We start from the raw sequence: 21858 nt of genomic DNA on the forward strand, positions 1-21858 counted from the left end.
TTTTTTATATAACATAATTGAGATCACATTATACGTCCTGTTCCAGTTTGTTTACTTCATTTGACCTATAGTGATTTTCCACAGCATGAGGCATGCGATAAGAATATTTCTTAATACCCCATCATGTTTTTTAAAGTACATAATTACTACTCTATCACTGGAGATTTATGTATTTTTTACATTTCACCATAAATAAGGAGCTGGCAAACACTGGGTTTAAATGTGGATCCAAATCTCTATTACCCTAGGATATTTTCCAAGAAGTGAATTATTGATCAAAGAATTTGAGTGTTTTTAAAGACTCTACATGATAGGTTTTAACACTCCTCCCTGCAGTGTGAGTATGCATTCCTCAACAGTCATGTTAAAAAAACAAAACAAACAGAACAAAACAACCCTAATTTGGTGTATAAAAATTGTCTTAATTTGGATTCTTTCCATTGAATTTCAGTTTTTCATATTAGCCATTTGTATTCTCCTTATTTCACCTTCCGTGAATTGTCACATCTTTTGTTGATTTTACTCTTGGCATCTTAATGCTTTTAAAAAACATATTAGTATAGGAGGTTGAGAGGTAAGAGCGAATAACCACTACAGAGTACAGAGTTTCTTTGGGGAGTGATGAAAATGTTCTAAAACTGACTGTGATGTTATACTAAAACCACTGAGCTGTAAACTTTAAATGGGTGAATTGTATGGTATATGTATTATATCTCAAAAAGCTGTTTTAAAAAAATTAGCATAAATAACTTCCATATTTCCCTCTTTCAAAATTTGTTGGCAAATTTTCCAATTCTGATTACCTTTAACTTTCCCATATTCAGGAAATACACACTTTTAATTAAATCTATTATCTGTTCCTTAATGAATCCTCCCATTGCTTTCATTTGGAAAATCCCATCACACGCAAAGATAGTCACTGACATGTTCTTATAGTTTATTTTCGTTGCTAATCCATCTGGATTTTCATGCACATTACAAAGCTATAATTTAATGTTCTCCAAACAGGTACTTATTGAAAGTGTTACAGCCCACCCGCCCTTCCTCACTATGTTCTGATGGTCGCTTTGCAATATTTTATATATACTAGCATCTATTTCTGGGCTATTACTGTTAGTCTGAGTTCAAATGTAAACTTATAGTACCCTCAACATTCTGTACCTTTAAAATATGGCTTCAAATATAGTATCATATGACTTCATTAATCTCTTTCAAAGCATTCTTAGCTATTCTTGCACATTTTTTCTTTCAGACGAAATTTAGAACAATTTTATCAACACTGAGAATATGACTGGGCTTATATTTGACTGATGGATTCATCTGGGAAGAAGGGACATGTTTAAATATCAATATTTATCAGCTAGGAGCACAATGTTTTGTTTTGCTTTTTTAATCTATTTAAGTATTTTATTCATACATGTCCCACACACATCTTAAGTTTGTCTACACATTTTACAGAGCTTGTTGCCATGATGAAAGGTAATCTATTCGCCGTATATCTTAAAACAATTTTTTTTTGCTTGAATATGGAAAAACTAATTTTTGGATATGTGGCAGTGTTTGCTAAAGTCTTATTAATTTTAAGCTGCGATTCCTGGGCTTTCAACTTGGACAATCCTATCATCTGCACTAATGAAAACAGTCTGTTCTTTCCCAATAGTTACAATTCATTTCTAGTTTGGGTTTTATTACATTGAAAAATAGTAAATCAATATTCTGATGACAAGCCCTGAAAACTTTAAGCACATAAAATTAAGTCCTCGAACAAGCAGGCTTATAAAGGGTACATAAAGCTCTCCAGCTTTGGAGAAAGACCTGAAGTTAACCAATGTTGCCACTTTGGAAAGTCTGTTTCACCTAAAATGGGGCTAAAAAGCACCCAGAAGGGTTTACCCGAGCAGGTGAGGAGACATCTGGAGCAGGCACTCAGTACTCCAGGGAGGGAGCTTCCCTTTGCCCCAGGTGTGCCCTCCACATTCACACCGCAGCAAGTCACAGATCCTGGTAGTATTTGTGGCCATTGTTCCCCGGCAGACATAAGCTGAAGCTAGGAATGTCCAGAAAGCAATGCTGGCTATTAAATTGCATTCTTCTAAAGTCCCCTGTTTAGCTCTTTTTGCATAACCTGTGTTACATTTTCTACCACTGCCAATCCCTCTCTCTCACATTTCTGCCTAAAGAATTAATCTTTATGTGTTGAATCACTACTCACACAAAACTCTTGTTGATTACAAACTATCACATCCAACTACTAAATTTAATATTGGGGTGCTGGTGGCTAACAAAGTAAGAATAACTTGTGAAGACAAGGCACTGGCTTCTGAATAGCTGATTTTAATGGTGATATGACTAGTTTCAAATGCATTCAGTCATGCCCGTATTCAAAACAGTAGAACTTACAGTAACCACACTTGCCATGAAAGTGCTGTATTTACTTACGTTTACCATGAGGAATGATTTTTATTTTTCTAAGCCAACTAAAAAAGTTCATGTCAATTGTTCATCATGAAATGAAGTAAAACATGGCTTCCTACACCTCCAAATGACTACAAAAGAAAATCCACGTATGTTCTTTCATTTCAGTGAATTGTACTTGATGAATGACACACATACATGTTTAGAGACAATAGTGTTTTAATTTTCAAGGCTGAGTGGCTGTTTACCATGGTCTGGGAAGAGCCTAGGTAATTGCCTATAAAAAAGAACCATTTTTGTTAACTCTTGCCTTTAATAAGTAACACGTGAATCTTGATCAGTACTTCATTAACTAGAATCCTTCCACTACAAAACTGCACTTTATGTATGTTTAAGGATTTACTTGGGAATATGATTCCTAATAATTCCCTATAAAAGACCTTAAATGACAGTAAAAACAAATTAGTGTCTAATAACTGACATATAGGAAGCAATTTAAATATCTTTCCCAAAGAACTTACAACATTTTTGCTCCTCCTGAGTGTAGTATGGGTTTCCTTTTAAAACCATCTTTTTGACTCTTTCAATTGCTTGTCCCACAAGTATGAATTTCACTTGTTTTAAGTCAGGATGAAAAGTATAAAATTAAGAGTCCGAATGGCTATATAATCCCTGTAAAGCTATTAGCAATAGGGTAATATTCAGACACATTTCAGCAAGTGCCATTCTAGAAAGAAGAGGTACCACAGCTACATAAAAGATGGTGGGTCCACAGTTGTAGTCTGGGGCTTGTGGAAGTGAATTCTAAAATCATATTTTTACAGCTATGGTGGAGAGGAAAAAAAATCCCTCAAAGCTGTCAATTTAAATGTCAGCCAGATTCAATCACGCTACAATAAGAGCACTGCAATAAATGATAACTTTAGATGTTTGTACACTTTTTTAACTTTCAATGTTCGATTTTGCTAAATTCAAAAATCCATACAGTTGAAAGCAAATGGGCACGATGCTAACAACCAGTGACTCCAGGTGACGGTTCTAGAATGTTCACTGTACTATTACGTTTAACTTTCCTGTAAATTTGCAAATATTCAACATAAAAAATGAAAAATGTCTATAGTATAGTATTCAAGACACCATGAACGAAGTTAAAAAAACACAAGACATAAACACAAAGTACATCACTGAAAATCACTGGTTATAGAGTTTAAAAAAAAAAAAAAGCCTACCTTACAGATAAAATCTTTCTTCTAAAAGAGAGCATGGGAGAGACGTGCGACATGCATTAAAAGCACAAACTGGTTTAGAAGCCAACAGAGACAGATGCTGTGCATATAATGCCCTCACCAACATCAGCTCTTGAAATTTCAGAGCAGGTATGTTTCTCTCAGTCCCATGTCGGCTGCCATGTTAAATCCTGCAGACCACAGCAGCCCACTGACATGCGTGTTTACAAATGATAATTCCCAAGCTGTGAAACTTTCATTCAGGAGAGTCAGTATAACAAACCTCGCCATAAGATAAAAATGTTCCCTAATTCTGAGGAATAAAAAACGTCTTCTCAGTTGAATGCCTAAAAACTGTCCGATGTTATGAATTTCCCATATATTATTTAAGTTGGCCAAGGTTTAAAAATAAAGTACATGGATTTGATTCTTGTTTACAAGTCTCAGCTAAATGATAAAGCTTCCCATTTCCTATTAGATCTTTGGCTGAATGGTATCAGCAAAAGAGCAAGTTGGATTTTTTTAAAAAAATCTTCATTTACTTTGAGATATGGGGCAGCACAACAGCAACTACAAACCCGTCTTTTCGTGAAAAGCAGAGTAAAAAACATATGCTGAGAATAATATCGATCCTGAGACAATCCGCCCCAAAGTTTACATTCCCTTTAGGATTCCCAGGCCTTCAAGCATGCCGGGCGGTACAACAGCACACCTTCCCCCTCCTCATAGGTGCCGAGAGAGAAGGGAACTACAGTGCAAGAGCTAAGGAGCAACCAATGGGCAGGGAACATGAAGAAGCAAGGAGAGGGGAAGCCAGTTGCTTTCAAAGGGTGACAGAGGGGACAGTCGGAGGCAAGAGGCTGGAGGATGGAAACAAGTAGATCCAAAGAGCAACAGCCTTAATTTCTAGGGACAGTACCGACTGCTGCTTTTTAACACTCATCATAAGCCTCAGAAGTTGTCTGCACATGACTCCTCCTCCCCTCTACCATCCTTACACTTCACCCTCTCTGCCTTCGTTCTCCACGCCAGTGACTGCCAATCGCATCACACAGGAGAACTGAGGCTATAATATGGGATACTAGGAATATGGGGTACTATGCAAACAACTTTATATACAGCTTGATAGCAGGGTCTAAGGAGACTGGAGGAGAAGAGAGACATTTGAAAAAATTGAGTATTAGTCTGTAGACACTATAATCAATAAAGATACCTTAATTTTTAAATAACCTAAGATGATTCATAGAATCAACTAAATTAGAAAGTCTGTTTCTTTTTTTTTTTTTTTTTGGCTTTTAAAAATATATGTACATTGTTAAAAGTGAAAATAAGAAATACTCACATTCAATCAAGCCCATTTTTTCAAGTTCCCTGAGATGGCATATAGAGATACACAACACAGCACAGTGTTACAGCAGAAAGTCAATCATTTACAAAGATCATTTAGAATAAAGTCAAATTTCTCTTTCAACAAACATGATCTACAAGATAAATTATATCCTGACTGTTGGTTGTTGCTACAAATCTATTCAAATCAGGAAAAAACATCATATTTAAAGCTCTCCACATAATTTTGGCACAAGTCAAATCTTAGGGTTTTGTTAAGTCCCTGAGCTCTTTAAACAGGAATAGCTTGCATTCAGCCTCTTCCCCAGCCACCAGGGCCACCTCCCCCCACAACGCCCTGCAACCTTCCCTACCCTCTAACTCAAAGCAAGGCTTAAGGCTACAACCTTTCTAACCGACCTGCTCTGCAGAAACCATGTAGCTTCCCTGGCTTGAGCACTATAAGCGGAAGAATCAAACGGGGTAGCATCTCATGCCTCCCAATTATTTCCAAAACTGCCTACAACAGTCAGTGTTTTAACGTCTCCAGGGCTTTATGCCTCAGATGCTCATCCAAACACTGGATGGCAAAGAGGTCGATGTCCGTGTCAAACTTGTTGGCAAACAAGTGGTGCACGCGCAGCATCCAGTTCAAGTCACCTGCTCCGAAAATGCACACGGAGCGCACGTGGACGCCGCTGCACGGCGGGTAGGGGGCGCCCTTGGAAGTGTCACCTTCAAAGTACTGCCACTTGACAAACCTAGCAATCGCTTGCATGTCGGACATGTCATACTTATGGCTTAAGGACAGTGACCCTGGGACTTCGGGGATCCTCTGAATAGTGGCCCAGAGATACTCATCCGGGCTGTATGTGTCTTTTGCCCACTCCATAAACTTTTGGATTTTTTCATTCTGGAGTACATACTCCACGTACCTCCTACTGACCACAAAATAGGCACTGCCTGAAAACAGAGGTGTTTCAAGAGGAGGATGTATTTTGTCAGTCCCCATGTTTGTCAGCTTTCCATTCACTACTGCGTAATGCTTTTTCCACCTTTCTTTTTTATGGGATGGCATTCTCTCTGTTTCTAGGTTGTTCTCATCCATTAACCACTTGAGCTTCCTGACAATTTCTAGGTTGGTTTTAATAGGAAAATCCATACCGCAGAGATTTATCAAGTACTTCCAGTCTGCATTCATTCGGTAGAGGTCCTGCATGCAGTTGAGGTCAGCCTGAACCCGGCTCCAGGACGCGTACACAACGCTCTCCAACTGACTGGCCACAAAGACATTACTGAAACAGGACGCAATGCCAATCACTGCGGCCAAAAAGGATTCCTCTGATTTTGTATCCACGTGAATGCAATAGAAATTCTGAGGCATATAGATGGCCCTCAAGAGCCTGTCAAGCATTTCAATTTTGTGATGAACCACTATAGAATATGCTATTGGAAATTCTGCCTCTTCTTTACTAAGGGGTTCCATAATATATTTGCGCTTCTTGATGAAAGAAGCACAGTCACTGGTCATGTTTATGTAGTCATAGTTTGTCCATCGAGGGCGCTTCCTAAATTTCACTGTTAGAATCTCAAGTTTTACCTTTTGGATTTCATCTACATCACCCTGTAGAACTTTGGTGCAATTAATATTACTACTAGGATTCTCTTCAAGCAGCTCCAAATGTCCAACATGTACAAATTCAGGCTTTTGATGAATTCTTAAAACAGAGAAGGTGACCAGAGAAAAAAGAAGAAGAAAGAAGTAGTATTTAGTGGGATAAGAAAAAAGTTTCCTCCTCCACAACTTTCTCAGCATTTCAACAACAGCTGCGGACGTGGCTTTATTAAGGGCAGTCTTCCAGGCTTCAAGCAGTAATGATTTCCCCTCTGTCGTGGCTTGGAGATTTGTCAGTTTGCATTTATCAAAAGTGCAAAGGCATCTTGAAACGGAGGCTAGCACTAAAAGAAAAATAGAAAGGATATATATATAGATATAGATATAGATATAAATACAGTCATGACATTTCAGGTTTAAAAACTGTCCTCTGCTATGAGGTCAGATGTTTAAGACAAAAACAAAGTGGGTCAATCAGAGGAAAGGAAGTAGTGTTATAGGATACCCATAAACTCTAGTATTAATGCCAGATTGTCTTTTTAAAAAAGTTGAGTACAAGCTAGAATATCCTACAATCAACATCATACCTCTCAGGTATACTGAGGTGCAAAACACAGTTGAAGACCTAGGCTATAATTAATGAATTCTTCATAGTTGATGAATTTTTGATCCTCTGCCGGTGCTAATTAGCACCCCTTGCCTTGAAATTATTACTAATCTGGACTCCTCCTGACGCATCTATTAATGTCCATCAGTTGGCGTCAGCGGCCCCAAATATTTGAAGAGATCAGATCCATTCTGCTCTTCACCAACTTAGGAGTGGGGGTGCACACTTAAAGAGACATTCAGAAATGGCTGTGGGTTTTAAGAATCTTTGAAGGAAAAGCAGGTCAACTGGATTTTCAAACTGGAACAGGTCAGATTTGAAACTGTTTTGGGTTGACCTCACTTTGTTCACTTCCATACCAGGCACCACAGGAAGAGAAGATATACACAATCCAAAACAGATAAATAGGCTTGCTGAGAAACAACACTTGTATGCAAATTATAACTTATGAAAGACCTTTTGTCTATGTTCAAAGGAACCTAACCTACTTTCATTATGTTAAACTGTTTACAAATATACAGATATTGTTTTGTTTTCAAAAGTCAGTTTTATTACTTGGCAATTGGTTCTAACAAAGAAAGTCACATACTATCAATTGTCTCAAAAACAGATTTATAGAGATTTGAAAAGTTGTTAACACCAGAATCAGCACTAGAACTTTTTAAAATATTTATTAGGAAATAAATTATGAATATTAATAATACAAGTAAAAATAAATAACTGACCATCATTAGTACAGAATAATGTTACAAAAAGTAGTTAGACTTTTTACCTTTTAAAATCAAGAAAAGTCAGAACATTTAGTCCTCTAATTCCAGGTAACATCCTGTGCCCACATAGAATGCTTCTTATGCAGTCAGCTTTCTTAAATGTACCAGGCATCCAGCAATGCTGTTATGTTCCATGAATCTTTTTTAAAAAACATGTGAAGCAAAAGAAAAATCTGTGAAGGGATGTATATGCCCACGTTAAGTATACATACACACTCAGAAAGCATACTGGTAAACTAATTTGACATATTCACTTTTTTCTTCAAAATGATGGCTGGTCATATTCACTTTTTCCTTCAAAATGATGGCTAGTTCATTTCTCTCTTTTAAAATTTCCTTCTCGGGACTTTCTAGGTGGCGCAGTGGTTAAGAATCTGGCTGCCAGTGCAGGGGACACAAGTTCAATCTCTGCTGCGGGAAGATCCCACATGCCACGGAGCAACTAAGCCCGTGCACCACTAATATTGAGCCTGCACTCTACAGCCTGTGAGCCACAACTATTGAGCCCATGTGCCGCAACTACTGAAGCCCAAGTGCCTAGAGCCAGTGCTCCACAGCAAGAGAAGCCACTGCAATGAGGAGCCCAAGTACCACAACGAAGAGTAGCCCCCACTCGCCACAACTAGAGAAAGCCCGTGTGCAGCAATGAAGACTCAGCACAGCCAATTAAATAAATTTAAAAAATAAATAAATAAAATAAAATTTCCTTCTCTTCAGTCTTTTTTTTTTTTTTTGAAGTCTATGTTTGTAGACTGTGAAAGGTTTGAAGACATCCTGCAATTTAGGTTGAATTTTTTCAAAGACAACTCTAGTAGCATTTCCCAAAATGTGTGCCAAGGAAGAGTTTAATGGTCCTGTATGATTGGAAAATCCAATATACCCTATCCTGCTGTGAGGATTCCCAATGCTCACTGGCCCATTAAAGACAATCCTACAATTGAATTAGCTGCTTATCTCATCTTCTTCCAACTCTCTTGTCTACCACCCCACTTCAAACCTCTACTGGAAAGCAAACATTGGGAGATTCTGCTAAAATACTTAAGCATCTTCACCATTAAGACATCAGATCTCTAAACAAAGTTATACCCTTAAGTAATTTCTGCTTAAGGCATTTAAGAAAATCTCTGACTAATCATGAATCCGCTTCTAAGCTAACTGAACAAAGACTTGAGTTGCCTCACACAATAAAGAATACGGATTTACAAAATTAACCCAGGCCCGTGCATAACAACAACAACAAATCCTGGGCCGGGCAGGGGCAGAGGTCTGATGTCTAGAGTTGAAACATTACAAAGTATTCATCTTCAACAAAAAAATGACAAGGCACATAGAGAAATATAAAAGTCTGGCCCATACACAGAAAAAGGAGCATCAACAACTGTCCCCAAGGAAGCCCATGCATTGGACTTAACTACACAAAGACTTTCAGTCAGTTATTATAAGTATGTTTAAAGAACTAAAGAGCTAAATGAAACCATGGGAAAGATATTTAACCAAATTGAGAATTTCAATAAAGAAACAGAAATTATAAAAAAGAACCCACAGAATTGATTGTATTGAAAGTAACAATAACTGAACTGAAAAACTGACTAGAGAGGCTCGGCAGCAGGTATGCACTGACAGAAGAAGGAATCAGTGGAACTGAGGAAAGGTCAAGTGAGAGTATCCAGCCTGAAGTACAAAAGGAAAAAAGAATTAAGAAAGATGACAGAGGCTCAGAGACCTGTGAGAAACCATTAAGCACATCAACAAATGTATAACAGGAGTGTCAGAAAGAAAGTAGGGGAAAGGGTGGGAGAGAAGGGGGAAAGAGGGGGCTGTGCTTACAAGCATGGAATGGCGGGCGGGGCGGGGGGGGGGGGGAGAAAAATTTGAATAATGGCTGAGAACTTCCCAAATTTGACTTTATTTTGTTTACTGACGTATACTTGATTTACAATACTAGTTTCAGGTGTATAACACAGTGACTCAATATTTTACATATTATACTCCATTTAAAGTAATTGCCAAATAATGGCTATATTTCTCCGTGCTGTACAATATATCCTTGTTGTTTACTTATTTTATATATAATAGTTTGTGTCTCTTAATCCCATACACCTATTTTGTCCCCCCTCCCCTGCCTTCTCCCTACTGGTAATTGCTAGTTTGTTTTCTGTATCTGTGAGGCTGTTTCTGTTTTGTTATATATATTCATTTTATTTTTTTTAGATTCCACATATAACTAAAAACAGAGTATTGTCTTTCTTTTTCTCTGTATGACTTATTTCATTAAGCATAATACTCTCTAGGTCCATCCACATTGTTGCAAACGGCAGAATTTCATTTTTTATGGCTGAGTAATATTCCATTGATGGGCAATTTAGTTTGCATCCATATCTTGGCTACTGTAAACAACACTGCTATGAACACTGGAGTACACGTATCTTTTCAAATTAGCATTTTAATTTTCTTCTGATATCTATCCAGCCATAGAACTACTGAATCATATAGTAGTTCTAGTTTTAGTTTTTTGAGGAACCACCATATTGTTTTCCACAGTGGCTGCACTAATTTACATTTCCACCAATAGACTGTTATTTGTAGACTTTTGTTATTTGTAAACTTTTGATGACAGCCATTCTGACAGGTGTGAGGTGATATCTCAGTGTGGTTTTGATTTGCATCTCCCTGATGATTAGAGATGTTGAGCATTTTTTTTCATATGGCTGTTGGCCATCTGTATATCTACTTTGGAAAAATGTCTGTTCATGACTTCTGCCCATTTTTTTGATTGGGTTTTTTTTTTTTTTAATTGAGTTGTATGACCTGTTTACATGTTTTAGATAATAACTCCTTATCGGTCATGTTATTTGCAAATATTTTCTCCCATTCAGTAGGCTGTCTTTTTGTCTTGTCCAATGGTTTCCTTTGCTGTGCAAAGAGCTTTTAAGTTTAAAATTAGGTCCATTGTTCATTTTTGCTTTTATTTCTTTCGCCTCAGGAGACAGTTCCCAAAAAATATTGCTACAATGTATGTCAAAGAGTGTTCTGCCCATGTTCTCTTCTAGGAGTTTTATGGTTTTAGGTCTTATATTTAGATCTTTAATCTATTTTGAGTTTATTTTTGTATATGGCATGAAGAAATGATCTTCCAATCTTGTTCTTCCACACTTGTAACCATAAATATGTGGGTTTATTTCCAGGCTCTCTATTCTGTTCAATTGATCTGTTTTTGTGCCTGTACCACACTGTTTTGATTACTGTAGCTTTATAGTATGTTCTGAAGTCAGGGAGTGTGATAGCTCCAGAAAAAGTTTGAATAATGGCTGAAACTTCCAAAATTTGACTTTAAAAAATTAATGTGAATTTCCAAGAGATTCAGTGAGCTCCAAGTATGCAAAATGGGACAATCACTTCAGCAGACAGTTGAGCAGTTTCTTACAAAGCTAAATATAGGCTAATCATTTAACCCAGCAATCACACTCCTAGCTATTTACCCAAACTGAACATGGATGTACACACAAAAACAGGCATGTGAATGTTTATAGCAGCTTTATTCATAATTGCCAAAAACTGGAAGCAATCAAGATGTCCTTCAATAGGTGAAATGAATAATTGTGGTAAATCTATAACATGGAATATTATTCACTGATTTTTAAAAAAATGAGTTACCAAGCTATGAAAAGACATGGAGGAAGCTTAAACGCACACTGCTAAGTGACAGAAGCCAATCTGAAAAGGCTACATACTGTATGAGTCCAACTACATGTCAGGCTGGAAAAGGCAAAACTGTAAGGACAGTAAAAGATCAGCTTTTACTAGGGATTTGGAGGAAAGAAAGAACAGAGGAATAGGTACAAAACAGGGTATTTTGAGGGTAATGAAACTATTCTGTAGGATCCTGTTATGGTGGTTAAAGGATACTATGCATTTGTCAAAATCCATAGAATTGTACAACACAAAGTTTGACCCTTTCTTAATTATAATTAGTAATGTATCAATATTGTTTCATCACTTGTAACAAATGTACCACACTTGTGCAAGACTCAAATAATAGGGAAAACAATGTGAACAGGTTTATGGGAACTCCGTACTCTCTGTGTATTTTTTCTCTAAACTTAAAGCTGCTCTAAATAATTAAAATTGAAAAAAATTAATCTGTACATTTGAGAAGCTCAGTGACCTCCAAGGATGATAAACTCAAATAAATTCAAATCTAGATACTTAAACTGTTGAAAGACAGCTTGAAAATAACAAGAGAAAAATTAACTGCTTCAAATCAGAAACAATGGAGACCAAAGGTAATGAATAACATATTCAGTGGGGAGAAATAAAAAAGACTCAACCAAGAATTCTCTCTTTTTTTTTTTTTTTTTTTTTGATGTGGACCATTTTTAAAGTCTTTATTGAACTTGTTACGATATTGCTTCTGTTTTAGGTTTTGGATTTTGGCCACAAGGCATGTGGGATCTTAGCTCTCCAACAAGGAATTGAACCTTACCCCCTGCATTGGAAGGCGATGTTTAACCACTAGACCACGAGGGAAGTCTCAACCAAGAATTCTATAATCAGCAAAATAGTCATTCAAAAACAGTGAGAAACTAAGACATTTCTGGATAAATTAAAACTAAGAGAATTCATCACTAGCAGACCTGCCCAAAAGAAATACTAAATGGAGTCCTTCGGGATGAAAAGAAAGGATACTACACAGTAACTGAAATCCACATGAAGAAATAAAAAGCATCTATAAAAGTATATACACAGAAAATGTAATTTTCCACAAATACTTTTCTCATCTGATTTAAAAGATAACTACATAAAGTAGTAATTATAACACTGTATTGACTATTATAATGTATAATCTGATGAAACAGACTTTAAGACAAAAATTATTAGACAAAGAAGCACATTTTATAATTATAAAACAAATAAAAAGGTCAACAAGGAGATAGAAGACTTGAGCAACACTATAAACCAACTAGACCTAACAGACCTTTATAGAACACTTCACCGGACAGCAAAATACGCATTCTCCTCAAGGACACATGGAACATTCTCCAGGATGGGCCGTATGATAGGCCACCAAACAAACCTTATTAAATTTAAAAAGAATGAAATGATGGAACATATGTCCTTCACTACAAAAGAATGAAATTAGAAATCAACAACAAAAGAAAATCTGAGAAATTCACAAATATGTGAAAATTAAACTATACACTCCTAAATAACCAATGGGTCAAAGAAGAAATCACTAGGTAAATCAGAAAATACTCTGAAATAAATGACATGAAAACAAAAACAAAAAACTTACAGGATGCAGCAAAAGCAGTGTTCAAGAGAAATGTGTATCTGTAAACCTCAAATTTTTAAAAGATCTCAAGTCAATAATCTAATCTGCCACCTTAACATGAAAAAAGTGTAAACTAAACCCAAAGCAAGCAGAAAATATTACAGCAGAAATAAATGAAACTGAGACTAGAAATATATACATATAAAAAAAAACAAAAACAAAAACAAAAAACACAATGAAACCTAAAGTTGGTTCCTTGTAAAGATTAAACAAATAAATCTTCAGCTACATTGACCAAGAAAAAGAGAGAAGATTCATTACTAAAATTAAGATTGAAAGGACATCACTACCAACCTTACATAAATAGAAAAGATTATCAGGGAATACTATGAAAAGTCATAGTCCAATCAAATTAGATAACCTGAATAAATGGACAAATTCTTAGAGAAACACAAACAACAGAAAGTAATTCAAGAGGAAACAGAAAATCTGAACAGAGCTGTAACTAGTTACCAAAAACCTTCCCACAAAGAAAAGCCCAGGCCCAGATGACTTCACTGGTGAATTTTACAACATTTAAGGAAGAATCAAACAAAAATCCTTCCAGAACTTTTATTAAAAAAAAAAAAAAAAAAAAAGAGTGAACACTTCCCAACTCACTCTATGAGGCCAGTAATTAATTACCCTGATAACAAAATCAGACGATGACATCACAAGAAAACTATACATCAATATCACTTATAAACACAAAAATTATCAACACAATACCAGCAAATCAAATCCAGCAACATACAAAAAGGATTATATTCCAGGATCACATGGGTTTTAGTCCAGGAAGGTAAAATTGGTTTAACATACAAAAGTCAATATAACATACCCTATTAATAGAATAAATTAAAAATACTCCATAATCATCACAATAGACACAGAAAAAAAAAGCATCTGATAAAATCAATACCATTTCACAATAAAAACAGTTAAACTAGGGGGAAAAAAGGAATTTCCTCAATCTGATAAAACCGTCTATGAAAAATGCACAGCTAACATCACATCTTAATGGTAAAAGACTAGATTCTCCCTGCTAAGATCAGGAACAAGACAAGAATGTCCACTCTTGTTAATTTTATTACATTTTACTGGAGGATCTGGGCAAAGTGATTAGGTAAGAAAAAGAAATAAAAGCCAACAAGTTTGAAATGAAAGAAGTAACACTATCGCTATTTGTAGGTGACATAATCTTGTTTATAGAAAATCCTAAGAAAAACATACACAAAAAATTAGAATGAATTTAACATTGCAAGATTCAAGATAATACAAATATTCAATTGTATTTCCATTATACAAATACGCAACTGTATTTCCATATATTAGCAAGAAATAATCCAAAAATAAAATGAAAATAATTTATAACAGCATCAAAAAGAATAAACTAGCTGAAAGAAATAATTCAACAAAAGAAGTACAAGACTTGACTGCTGAAAACAACATTTCATTTAAAAAATTTAAGACAGTAAATGGGAAGACATTCTATGCTCATAAATTAAAAGACAATATTGTAAAGATGGCAATACACTCAATAATTAACCAATAATTTTCCTATCAAGTTTCAGTTGCCTTTTTAAGCAAAAATCGACAAGCTGATCCTAAACTTCATGTGGAAATTCAAGGGACCCAGGATAGACAAAACAATCTTGAAAAAGAACAAAGCTGGAAGACTCACACTTCCCAATTCCAAAATTTACTTATAAATGCTATGGTACCTGAAATGGTATGGTACTGGTATAAGAAGACACACAGAATAATGGAAAAGAATCCAAGAAATAAACTCTTACATTTACAGTCAATCGATTTTTGAAATGGGCACCAAGACAATTCAATGAGGAAAGAACCGTGTTTTAAGTGCTGGTACAACTGGATATCCACATCCAAGAGAATATACAAAACAGCATATGCCCCAAAATGGATAAAATATCTAAATACAAGAGCTAAAACTATAAAACTAAAAAGAAAACGGGTAAATCTGCATGACCTAGAATCTGGTAATGGATTCTTATATACGACACCAAAAGCCCAAACAATAAAAGAAATTTAGTGACTCCAAACTCATGTAGAAAATACAAAGTTCCTGATCAAAAACTTGGCTCTCACCTCAAGAAACTGACCAAAAACTTGGATCTCACCTCAAAAAAGGCATAAGTCTTTACCATTCTCATCCACATCCTAAACATCCAACATGCTTGAAAAATGCTTTTTAAAATATAAAATCACTAGTCTTAGGTTTTAACATCATGTATAAGTGTCTATAAAGTGTGTGAGAAAACAAGTTTATTTTATTAATAATGCTTTTGATTTTGTGTATTTATCACCATGGAGAATAGAGAAGGTAAATCATTCAAAGAAATGTATCATTCAAAGTATTTAACTAGCCTAGCTTCAAGATACAGAACATTTTCTTAAAACTTGGCTAAGAGTTAGCAGAAGGCAAAGAGAAAATAAGATTTCACTAAGAAAGGGATTTCTATGCAGAAAAGTTTAAAGGGAGGCATAAATGTCCACATACCATACTACTCCAATGGAACTTTAGTCATCAAACATTACTTCGTTTAAGCACACACACAAAGAATATTCAAAATATTTAAAAGCAACGAAAATACGGCAGAGGTTCATACTGAGGGACCCAGTGTTCCTTCACCTTCAGATATCACAAATGACACAGATTCCTTGAAGAATGTGAAGTGGGATTAGTCAACAAGGCCAATGACTGAATAATAAGAACCACTCTAAATAACCAAAGCTCATGAATTCTGAGACAGCAAGAAAAATAAAAGTCCCAAACACATACCAAGGCCTCCTCACCCAGGACCTACTATAGGACTTGGCAGCTGTCATCGTGAGTGGCCTGGAAAAGGTCCTTCACTGGAACACTGATGCCTTTCCTGAAAGAAAAGACAGTCAGGGCTTCCTAGGTGGCGCAGTGGTTAAGAATCCTCCTGCCAATGCAGAGGACATGGGTTCGATCCCTGCTCCAGGAAGATCCCACATGCCACGGAGCAACTAAACCCGTGTGCCAAAAAAAAAAAAAAAGACAGTCAGACTAAGTGAACTTAAGGACGATAAATACCACGGTCTCATCTCCTTCCCTATTTCCAGCCATCAGCTCCCAGAACTTTGGAGGCCAAGCCAATGCAGGAGTTTTTTTTCTAGTAAATCCAACCAGGATGAGTGAAAAAGACTTAATCATGCTGCTTACACTGGGAATTCCCCCAAATGTTCAAGGACACAGAACATGCACAGGCGAAAGAAAACTACTAATAATATCCTCAGAGAGAGAAGAAAAGATGTTGTATTCAATTAGTCAGTATGCAAGACAGGCTGTATTGTCTAAAACAGGCAAAAAAAATACTACCATCCCATATGCTCTTCTGAGATGTGATCTTCCCACCCTCCAACCAAGAAGTGGTCAAAACTCCCCTTCCCTTGAATTTGGACAACCTTATGTTTACAGTGACCAGTGGAGTTTGGCAGACGTGATACTATGTGACCACCAAGATTATGTTATGTAAAACCATGTAGCTTCTACCTGTTTGTCTTTGAAAATGTACTCTCCAGAAGCTTCCCGTCAGATGGAAAGTGCACTTCTCATGTTGTAAGAAGCCACACGGAGAGGCCACACACTGGTACCCAAGTCAACAGTCCCAGTTGAACCCAGTCTTCAATTCATCCCAGCCTAGGTGCCAGCCATGTGAGTGAAGAAGCCACAGATGACTCCAGCCCCTAGTCACTCAAGTCTTAACTGAATTCCTGGCCCACAGAATGTGTGAGCAAAAAATAAAATGACAGTGTTCTATGTTACTACATTTGGGATGGTTTGCCTCACAGCAATGATTAGAACAAACAAGAAACCACATAAACAGAACACTTGACAAATAAAAAAGCTCTTAAAACTTAATGACATGACAGCCAAAACTGAAAAACTCAATAGAAGCATCGGAAAATAAAGTTGAGAAAAACTTTCGGGAGGTTAAGCAAATAGGCAAGCTAACTGATGAAAAATTAGAGAAAAAAAGACTAATTTAGAGAACCAGACCAGGAGATCCACCATCTGAAGTGAACCTCCAAAAAGAGAAAACAGAAAAAAATGGAAGTAAATAATTAAGTGAATTAAATAATTCAAGACTATATCTCAAAACAAAGGAGTGGTCTCCAGATTGAAAAGTCCCTTGGAATACCAGCATGATGGGTGAAAACAGACCCACACCAAGACACACTTACTAATCATGAAATGTCAGAACACTGGGGAAAAGAGTATCATATAGGTTTCCGGGGGTTGGGGGTGGAGAGGTGGAATAAACCACGTGAAAAAGATTCAGAAACAAAATGTCTTCCTACTTCATAAAAACCAACCAAAGAAACCATATGATAATGGAGCAATGCTTCCAAAGTGCTAAAAGAAACTGAATTCCACATAAGAATTCTTAGAACCAGATGAACTACTAAGTAAAGTAAGGATAAAATACAAACATTTTACATATTAAGAGGAGCAAGTCTTCAAAATACTTACCTGTATGCATCCTTCTTCAGGAAGCTACCAGAGGATAAGCTACATCAAAAGTATAAACCAAGAAAGAGGAAAACATCAGAATCAGAAACTGTATCACAGTACCAGAAGGAAGCAAAGGAAATACCAGGATGACAGTACAGGAACACCTTAGACTGTGTGTGTAATAGGCCACAAACAAACATAGCAGATGGAAGCAGGTCTGAAGGCCCTGAGAGAGATGTCTTCAAGAAGATGAAATGGATGGAATAACTAATGGGAATAAGCATATTGAAAACCAGTTTAAGCGACTGGCAGAGTTTGGGGATGAATCTGTAATAACTACACTGAAAGCAAAGCAAAGGAAAGGGATTGAGGGGATAATCATTAATGACTCCAAAGAAATCAGAATCATGCAATGATGACAAAAGCAATCATAATGTAGTCTGTGGCTTAGCTCAGAAGAGTGTTTGTCTTAATAATGGAAACACTATTTTCCACTCAAGATTCAATAAAACTATATTAGGAGCACAGAGCAATGGGAGAGATGACTGTTGAATCACAGGGGTTGTCTAATTTGCCCAGCATCATATAGCTGGTCATAGGGGGTGTTTAGAATTACACTGCTGTTACAAGCAAAAGGCCTCTTTCTAATTTTATTCTTCCACCAAGTGCTCTTTGTCTTCAACAGTACAAATGGTAAGGATCTGATCAAAAACATAAAGTATAGGTAAAAGGTACAACTCAGTGCAGGCTTGTTTTGTGCAGTGATAAATAGATGAAGAGATGCATGTAAAAGACATCCAAAAACCACTGATCATCAGATCTAGATTTCAGCTTGGAATAAGTAAGAAACATTAGAAGACCTTACAACATAAAACAAAAACAAAAACAAACAAAAACTGCTATAGTGACATTTCAAAATTAAAATCTACCAGATATGACTAGCATGTGCCTCTGTATTTTAAAATGAACCAATTCTAAATGATTATATTCATCTCAATCACACACTTACTAGTTTAGAGAACTCTCACCATATAAAGAAGAAAATGAAAAAAAAAGTTTAAAGAAATGAGCTACATGTGACTCAAGCTATATTCTCCTTAATTTCTTTTTTAATAATAAAAAGAAAGGCAAAGCAGAAAGAGGGATGGAAAGGGGGATACTATATGTTTTATTATAAATTAATATGACATAACATATTCAGAACTTGGAAGTAAAAAGATTTACCTTATTTATATGACTATTCACATACATATGTACACACCTCTAAGAACAATCAGGATTTTCCTGTTCAGCCTCTAATTAATTACACCTGAGACTCCTACACAAAAAGACAGTGTCCATCAACAGATGAATGGATAAAGATGGGGAGGGGGGGTGTATTAGCCATAAAAAAGAATGAAACCCTGCCATCAGCAACAACATGGATGGACTTGGAGGGCATTATGCTAAATGAAATGTCTGACAGAGAAAGACAAATACTATATGATATCACTTATATGTGGAATCTGAAAAATACAACAGGGGGTAGGAGGAACTGGGAGATTGGAATTAACATATATACACTATTGATACTATGTATAAAATATAGATAACTAATAAGAACCTACTGTATAGCACAGGGAACTCTAGTCAACACTCTATGGTGACCTAAATGGGAAGGAAATCCAAAAAAGAAGGGATATGTGTATACGTATAGCTGATTCACTTTGCTGTGCAGTAGAAACTAACACAACATTTTAAAGCAACTACACTCCAATAAAAATTAATTTAAAAAATAAATTTAAAATAAATTTTAAAATACAACAAACTAGTGAATACAACAAAAAAGTAACAAAACTCACAGGTATAGACAACAAACTAGTAGTTACCACTGGGGAGAAGGGTGAGGTGAGAGGCTTTTTACCAGTAGGGATTAAGAGGTACAAACTATTAACTAAAAAGTAAGCTACAAGGATACATTGTACAACACATGGAATATAGTCAATATTTTATAATAACTATAAATGGAGCATAACCTTTAAAAATTGTGACTCACTATGTTGTACACCTGTAACATATACTATCACATATCAGCTATATTTCAATTAAAAATTAAATTTAAAAAAGTAAAAAAAAAAAAACTAAAAAAAAAGAGGAAGGACTCTGCACTGGTTAGCTTTGTTAATCTTGTTAAGGTTAAGGCTGACAGATATAACTGTCAACTATAATAAAAGAAAGGAGTAGAATTTTAAAAGGTAAATACTTTTCTTCAACAATTTTCACCAAAGTAATTCTAGTTTAAGCCCAAATAAAACTATTATAGAGAAGAATAATTCTCTCTACATATTGCCTATTGTACCATTTTTTTAGGTAGTGGAAATATTCTTTCTTAAAAAAGTACACACATATGCACACATACACATGTACACACCAAGTATGTGCATGCCTCTGTGTCTCTGCATAAACAAATAGCTGGAGGATAAATCAGGTTCCACAACCTATTGCCCTTCTGGAATAGGAAGCATGGTCTAAGTTCAATCACCCTCTAGTTGCATTGAATACTCCTCCAGGGCTCAATTTCACAGACTCTACAAAGACTACTGTTCTGTAGCCCAGAGGCTGTGACAGGAGCAAAATACACACTATTATGATTGATGCCAAGGCCATGCAGGTATCTCAGAGGATCATGACTCAAGCCAGGGTGCCCAAATGCCACCCTGAAGCAGGCCATGGGAAGGAATGGGAAGCATGTACGATCCCAAGGCAGAGGCCTTGCCAAGCAGGGTGAGGTTCTTTCTGCCATCTGCACCTCCATGGCCTCACGTCATCTGGGGGTACCCGGTCTCTGTCTCCTGACAGCTGTGCCTGCCTGGAGGGCGGTCTCTACTGTCTGGCTGCTGTGACTCACTGCAGTGAGCTCCCTAGCTTCTCTGAGGTCTCATGTTAAGATGAACTCCTGAGACCCCTCTATGCCTGCCCCTCCAGACTGGCTAGGAACAGCTCTTGGGGACCCCATACCTCAGCACCAAGCTCCACAGTTTAGGCAGTTGTCTCCCAGAATCCATCCTTGAGTTTCTTTGGGCTCCAGTCAAGGAAACACAGACATTAGGGGAACTTACATCACCAGACTGGACCACGTTTCCCACGTCCCCTTGGGAAAGGGTACTTTCTACACAAACTAAAGCCAGATGGTGTGATGAAGGGAGAAGAGGGCTCGTGTCTCCCTTCTTCAGACCCACGTGTCCTAGAGCCAGGCACAGAATGAGGCACAGAGAATCACTCAGTTATGTCTGTTGAATGAATAAAGTCTTTCTCAATGAAGCCCATGTTCCTCTGCTAAAAATTTAACATCTATCCTCTCTCCCTTTTGAATGTCAGGGAAGAGTTCTGTCTCCAGTGCTCTAAACTTGCAGCAAGCACTACCCTATTTCAGAGTTTCTCTAAAAGAACGTGGTGTTTAAACTTGAAATGATAATGGTTAAACCCCTCAAAGAATTGAGGAAACGGCCCCCAAATTTTGAAAGCTAGAGGGACTGAATGGTAACTGAGTTGGAGACCTCAGAATGCTGACCTCTGAAGCAGGCAGTGGAGAAAGCTGAGAGGTAACTCAATTTAGAGCACAGCTCTTCCCACCCCACCCCTCCCACCACAGCCACCCATCTCTCCTCCAAAAGCTCCGGAACTGGCAACACAATTTCTCTGGAAGCAGTGTGAAGTAGAGTTAAACTCCACTGAGTAAAAATCTACTTAGAGGCAGTTAAGACTCCCAGACCCCTCCCCTCTATTCTTCGTAACCCAGTAAATACCTTTCCTGGCCATGCGATTAAATTGTGTGTCTTTGTGCCTCTGCACATTCTAGGCACTGTCTGGGATTCCTTCCTTCCATTTCTACATTTATTCAATTTATTCATCTAAATAAAGAACTTTCTCCTCTGTAAAAACAAAAAAAAGGAAAAAAGAAAAGAAAAGAAAAATACCCTTCCTGGCCCCAGTGAAAAATTCTGGAAAATGTGAAACAGAGGGTATCTGACCTGGAGGGCACAAGGCACAGTTGAGGGCAGGAATACCAATCTGAAAACAAAGGAATTAAGTCATAGGTCCTCAG

The 21858-nt window shown here is 36.8% G+C and overlaps 1 protein-coding gene across 2 annotated transcripts in view; it reads right to left on the reverse strand.

Moving 5' to 3' along the window:
- Positions 1-5138: 5138 nt before the first annotated feature.
- The window catches only part of GCNT1 (glucosaminyl (N-acetyl) transferase 1), a 40638-nt gene continuing 23918 nt past the window's right edge, over positions 5139-21858 (reverse strand). The window contains exons 3-4 of one of the 2 annotated variants that reach the window (XM_057722659.1): positions 7962-8098; positions 5139-6926 (exon numbers count right to left, since the gene is read on the reverse strand). In XM_057722659.1, the coding sequence (XP_057578642.1) occupies positions 5497-6783 (1287 nt within the window). In that variant the 5' untranslated portion in view covers positions 6784-6926; positions 7962-8098 and the 3' untranslated portion in view covers positions 5139-5496. The remainder of the gene's footprint in view (positions 6927-7961; positions 8099-21858) is intronic. The other variant, XM_057722658.1, reaches the window with a different exon arrangement.

Source organism: Hippopotamus amphibius, chromosome 2 (genome assembly GCF_030028045.1).
Source record: "Hippopotamus amphibius kiboko isolate mHipAmp2 chromosome 2, mHipAmp2.hap2, whole genome shotgun sequence".
Taxonomy (NCBI): Eukaryota; Metazoa; Chordata; class Mammalia; order Artiodactyla; family Hippopotamidae; genus Hippopotamus; species Hippopotamus amphibius.